General features: G+C 48.8%; 1 protein-coding gene across 1 annotated transcript in view; it reads right to left on the bottom strand.

Annotated features, from left to right (window-relative positions):
- Window positions 1-832: 832 nt before the first annotated feature.
- The window catches only part of LOC103613262 (creatine kinase S-type, mitochondrial), a 13,355-nt gene continuing 8,012 nt past the window's right edge, over window positions 833-6,175 (bottom strand). The window contains exons 6-8 of the mRNA XM_017730824.1: window positions 4,455-4,589; window positions 4,028-4,153; window positions 833-1,055 (exon numbers count right to left, since the gene is read on the bottom strand). Of these exons, the coding sequence (XP_017586313.1) occupies window positions 936-1,055; window positions 4,028-4,153; window positions 4,455-4,589 (381 nt within the window). The 3' untranslated portion in view covers window positions 833-935. The remainder of the gene's footprint in view (window positions 1,056-4,027; window positions 4,154-4,454; window positions 4,590-6,175) is intronic.

Genomic DNA, 6,175 nt, shown 5'->3' with positions numbered 1-6,175 from the left:
CCCCACAATTACTATTATTAACCACCATTCGGAAAGCCAGCAGCAAAATGCTAGGGAATGTGCCCAGCACAGATGAGGAGGAAACAGTAATCACATGGAAGCTCCAGCCTGCTCTACACTCAGCAGCTCTCCTTCTGAGCCAGCACACCATGTTGCTGATTTTCAAGAGCAGCTAATTCACCATCTAGCTCTCAATTAGCTTCCAATTGTGACTTTTAAAGTCTGTAGCCAGTTATGGGCTGGCTATCTAGCCACAGCTCTGCAGATATGACTCACCCAGGGACCTTCCTGAGAACTGGTGTTCTGGCTGTGAAACACTGGGTGTGCAAAAAAGAAGCAATCAGTGGGATTGTCAGCATTTGCTGACAGGTTTTTTTGTTTCCACTGAGCTGCTGAACACATGGGACCATGGTGGGCATGGAGATGTCCCTCAAGTGGCAGCACATGCTCAGGCACTTTGGGGAGTGCTAGCTGAGCCAGGACCTGGTACCTGGAACCTGAGAGTTGCAGGAGAGGACTGGAGCAGGCTGTGCTGGGCAGGTTTAGGTGGGATGCAGAATATCAGCAAACTGATTTGCCTGCTGGTTTTTGGGCCGTTTTGCTGCAGCCCAAGGACACAGGGCAGAAATGAGCAGGATGCTTATAGGAGACATCACAAATATGCCCAGAAATTCAGGTGCTGCATAGAATTAGAGATTTGTGCTTTTTGCACAGCTGAAGTGGTACTTTTCTTATCACCAACCAAGAAAGGGAAGCATCCCAAGGTGGTTGTATGGGTGCACCCCAGTAAAGCTGTCCCCAGACCAGTTTGTGCCAGTGCAGCCAGGAGACCTCAGGTATCAGGTGGTGTTTTATTTATACAGAGATGTATGGGGGTGCCTTTCCATCAGAGTGGCAGCCACGTTTACTCTCAGCTGTGGCCATCAGCAGCAACTTCATCTCCTGCTAAACTGAGGCAGGGGGGGGGGCACCTTGATGTCTTGGCCTCTTTCCAGTTTCTTCTCGCAGTCGACGAGGTAATTGACCCCATCGATGACAATCTGGACTAGCTCCACCTACAACAACAAGAAAATTGTAGTAACAGGTTTAGCTCATCTGTCAATAGAAGAGTGGGAAGTTGGCTTGTGCTGTCACAAAAGCAGGCAAAGCTGTAAGTGAGGAGCATCACAGACATCACACCCCCTCTGGCACAGGGTTCTGCGAAGCCACAGTAATTCCCTTCTCCTGTTTGCCCTGAGCTCAGACCAGCAGCAGCAGAAACGTTGAAGTAGGTCCCTGAAGTTATCTCCACCAAACTGTTCCCTCAGGAACAAACCAACCAGGAGAAAGCCCCTATATAAAGTGTTCAGGCAGAAGCTGAGAGACCTGTTTCAAACATGCCCCCCGAAAGGGTGCAGGGTGCTCCCCCAGGTGTTGCTGAGCAGCGATGCCTGGCACAGAGCATTCCCCACACTGCACGAGGGTGAGAACACAGAGCAGCTGTGCTGTGAGTGCTCAGCACAGCCAGGCAGTGCTTGATGAAGCACTAAAGTTCTTGCTGTGTATCCCCAGCTCCCAAGCCCAAAACACACCATGTGTGCGGGAACATTTGTGTGAGCACAGAGACATGGAAATGAATTGGGAGGGATGCTGGTGCAAGGAGAGCAAGAAGGAGGCTTGCTGCCTTGGTTCACACCAGCCCTGAGTGCTGCTGGAGGCACAGGGTGGGTGTCCTTGACGTGGCTGGGACTGGGAGGATGGCAGGACTGCCAGGGACATTTTCAGTGCCTGAGAAAGCTCATCAGAGCACAGCTGTGTCCTTCCCCTGCAGACAGCCATGGCCCTGCTGGGATGGTCCCTCAGCCGTAGGAGCACCCTGCCCGTCCTGCCAGGCTGTGCTGAGGCTTCTGCCAGGCCCAGCACACACAGCTCTGGACCCATGCTGGCTCTGCAGCACCCAGCACTCCTTCGTTCCTAGCTCTTGAGTGACACTGCCACGGGTGGGATTCACTCCAGGCCCGGAGCAGCACCAGAATTTGTAATTCTGTATGGCGGGGGGTGGTGGTGTCTTCATAACCTGCTTCAAAATTGCTGGAGAATACAAGGGGCCTTGTCCCCAGCAGACGGGTGACATGTGAGGACCACACGCCCTGTGGCACTGTGAGCCAGTGAGATAAAGCTGATACTTCTGAATCTCCATGAAATGGTTCATTAGCAACCTTAAATGACTGGCTTGTTAAAACCAAGTGCAAAGACTAAATCCCATTGTCTCTTTATTGTGACAGTTGCTGATTTTCAAGGGATTTGTGTTTACTATAAAGCATCTCAGTGGCTTAGCAGTTTATTTCATTGTCCTTTACAGACCAGCTGTGTTGGGAATTCAGAGGTCTGAATTTGCAGTCTCCATAAGAAAACAAATTTCATATTAAGTTTACATTGACCAGTAACTGAAACAGCAAAAATGCAAACAGTTTTATCTTGCACCTTTGGGAACATAATTCAGTTCTGCAAACACATTTACCACATAATGGAATTTATTTAATTATTTACTGAATAAAATTTATCTTATAATAAAACTTTTCTTATCCCCTGAGTATGTCTTCTCTTATTTAGATTTCAGAATCTCCAAGGTAGGGCCTGTGTCTTTTTTGTTGTCTTAGTCCTTTGGATCCTTGCTGTAGGAGGCGTCACTGACTTCAATGGAAGTCTTTATATAAGCAAAAATTTGTAGGCTTAGGCTGTCTGTCAGTAGGGCTTAATTAATCATGCCGTGTAATCCTCTTTTATTATTGTTACTTTAATATAAAGCACACATGATGATGTGTCAGGTATTAATAGATGTCTTTTTCACAGGCTGTTTTGGCAAACAAAACAGCTTAATAGTATTTCACACTTATTTATTTTGTTCCCTGTTACTTACTTCATTCTAGATCCCAAGGAACACAGGTGCCTGCATCAAACTTCAATATTTAAAGTGTCCAGACCTCTGTCTGTGGCTGTGGGGCATTCAAAGGCACGTCTGGATCAGAAAGCACAGGACACCTGGCTGAGCTCCAGTGGCAGATGAGCCAGGAAGGGAAGGCACTGTGGACTGGGTTAATTTTGCTGCCACCAGGTGCATTATCCCAGGGTTATATTTCTATTATGAAAAACTACCTAGAATCAGGCTGGCCCCAGGTCTTGGGCTGCAACACCGGGGCCAGACTGCATCCACATCCAAACTGCCACAGCCTCGGGGTTTGACTGTGAGAGGAGGCTGCAGCTCCTGGGCATGGCTGTTTCTCCCCCATCCTCGTTAGCCTTGCTCTTAGGAGCTGCCCTGCCTTATAAAATAGTTGAACGTGAAGCTGGAATGAGGTGTGGGACCCGGGCTCCCAGGAAGGCAGCAGCAGCTCCAGGCTGCAGGGTCATTTCCACGCTCTGGCACAGCAAATGTTCCTTCTCACTGAAATGGCATTGCAGCACATGTCTGAGGGGAACCCATCTCTCTGCGGTCTGTGCCCTACAGGGGAGGCTCAGGACTGACTGTGAAATCTTTGCCCTGATTTAAATCTAACTGTGATTTAAACCCAGCTCTCTTGTGTCCTCTGCTGAGAGGCACACAGGACATGTGGAAATGGCCCCAGCTCCTCAGTTACTGCAGAGTGGAAGCCTTGTGCTGCTGTGCAGCCGTGGAGGAAGTGTGTGACTTGGTAGTGAAAGGAACGTGACACCCTACACCAAGTCTTGCTTTAGTGCCTGATACCCTGCGTGGGTTAGGACTCCATGCCTGCTTCCTTGCACCACCTGCATGCCCTCAAGGAGATCCTCAGCACATTTGCTCAGGGTTGGGTTTTTTCACTGCCATAATAGGAGTATTCGTCAAGCACTTCATGCATGTTAACAGTTTTTCTTTCAGTGAGCATCTCCACTGGGCCAGAATCACCGTGAGTAAAAACTGCTGTGGATCCACTGAGGTCAGCAGAGGGAAACTGACTCCTGTCTGTACAGATCTCAGCTAAAAAGCCAGGGGAAAACACAGAAAACCCCCCTAAAAAGACCAGTTTACCTCTGAGCGACCGATGCGGTCCAGGTTGGAGATGTCGTAGACGTCGGCCACAGCCGCCGTGTCCACCCCGCCGGTGCCACGCTTCTGCAGGCGCAGGTTCTCCAGGATTTTGGAAAACCTGGGGTCCTGTCAGGAGAAACAGCTTTGAGCTTACAGCCTTTCACTGCGTGTATGGTATATATGACAGGCAGAGGTGCAGTTTTGTCACTGCTTCGATCACAGCACATCTTCGTGGCTTCCCGCGAAGCAGACTGATTTCCATAACAAATACAGCCATTTGCAGAATTAAAGCGTGCTCGTTTAGCTGCGCACTACCCCCGGGACCTTGCTACACACATCCCTGCAGTTGCCGTAAGCTGTCATTTTTCCTCTGTTCCCTTACACACCAGGAGAGCTGACTTTTGCCACGTTTCAGCGCCGTGTGTACCTTGCTGAGCCTGGGCAGCTTGACGTGGACTCCGGCGCGCAGCCCCGTGCCCAGGTTGGAGGGACAGGTCAGCACGTACCCGAGACGCTCGTTCCACATGAACTCCCAGCCCCGCTCCTTGATCAGCCGTTCCACCTGGGGTGGCCAGACAGAAACAAAACAGAAAGGGCAGCATATACCAGTGTCCTATTTTAAGATACCAGTGGAGTGGCAGGAATTTACACCTGGGTGCGGTGTGGTCTAGGTGTGATACGAATGTTTGCAGACATCAGGTACCAGAAGAATTTCTTCACCATCTTCTCATGACCACTATCTTTCAGACTCTTTGTCACTTCATCACAAAACTCCCTCTTGCGTTGTTTCTGTAAAGCCTTGGCCCATGGAGCCACATCCTCGCTTAAGAGTTGTGGCTTTTGCCATTTGTTTCTAACTCAGTAATTTTGAAGTAAGTTTGCAACATAGGACCCCAAAGGACTCAAACACTACGAAGCAAACAGAGGGAGCTGAACCTGATTTTTGTGTAGTTTTCTAGCTGATGTCATGATTCCTTGAAGAGGACTCCTGGTCTCTAAATGCCAGGCTTCCATTATAAGCAGACAACACAGCTTGTAGATAAGACTTCTCATCAGTAGGTCTCTGACCAAAATTAACAGGAGAGTGAAATAATTATCTTCAGGAAAGTCACAAGGGTCTATTGCCCTTTGAATAACCTGCGACTCTGTTCTCTCATCTGTGCTTCTCAGACTTGCTTGTGCAAACCCAATACAATTTCAGTTCAGTTCTCGTCTCTCCCTGAAGAGAGCTGGATACATAAACCAGCTCATGCCCACAGGACTCCTAGAAATGCAGCTGAATACTTCAGGTCTGCAGAAGGATACAGAATAAATGACTCTCCTAAGATCACTTCTGTATCTTGTGAGGATAACACAACTGGTGGTGGGAAACTAGATCTGATTTGCTGCCCCAGACGCCTGCTGTGGTCACAGCTCCCAAAGCTGCCCCAGCACTTTCCGTGTCCACGTCCACAGGTTGACATGAGCTCAGCTCAGCAGCAGAGGCAAAGCTGGCAACAACACCTGGGAGCTGTGTCACCTGTGCACTGCTCAGTCTCACAGGTATGCCTGGAAACCCACCCTGGAAACTCTCAGTAACCACCTTGATGCCAATGGATCGTAAGTCAGATGACTGTTTTTCTGTGCCTCAAAGCCCAGTGCAAACCATAACCCTAACCCAAACCATTCCAGGGTTCCTTGACATTACCTGTGGGGCACAGTAAAGTTCTCTTTCTCTCGTAAGTCAACTTTTTTTTGTCCCAGAGCAGGTCAGAGGGCTGCACTGGGCCCAGACCCAACCTGAGTCACCTGGACTGTCTGGGCAAAACTGTTTTAAACCACACCCTGTCTCAGGAAGCCTTTCTTTGTTAGCATTGTGATTAGCTAGACCAACATAAAATCCAGGAGCCCTAGTGATCAGTTCTTAGTATTTTAATCACAAACCCCCATTATCTCCCCAAAATAATGGGTGCTAGGCCCTGAGACCTGTGCACAACCTCAGCAGGCTGCACTCTGCTCCCAGCCTCAGGAATGAGAACCAGGAGGGCCAAATAAAGCCTTCATTCAAGCAAATCAAACAATCCAAATGAAATGCTTCATTTATTAATTCCCACAGTCTGCAGGCACAAAATAGCAAAAAAAAATAGTATATTTATTTATTTTTCCCTA

The sequence above is a fragment of the Corvus brachyrhynchos genome, unplaced genomic scaffold (assembly GCF_000691975.1).
Source record: "Corvus brachyrhynchos isolate BGI_N302 unplaced genomic scaffold, ASM69197v1 scaffold144, whole genome shotgun sequence".
Classification (NCBI taxonomy): domain Eukaryota; kingdom Metazoa; phylum Chordata; class Aves; order Passeriformes; family Corvidae; genus Corvus; species Corvus brachyrhynchos.
Note: the sequence above shows the minus strand (reverse complement) of the source record. Positions and strands in the feature narration are given on the sequence as shown.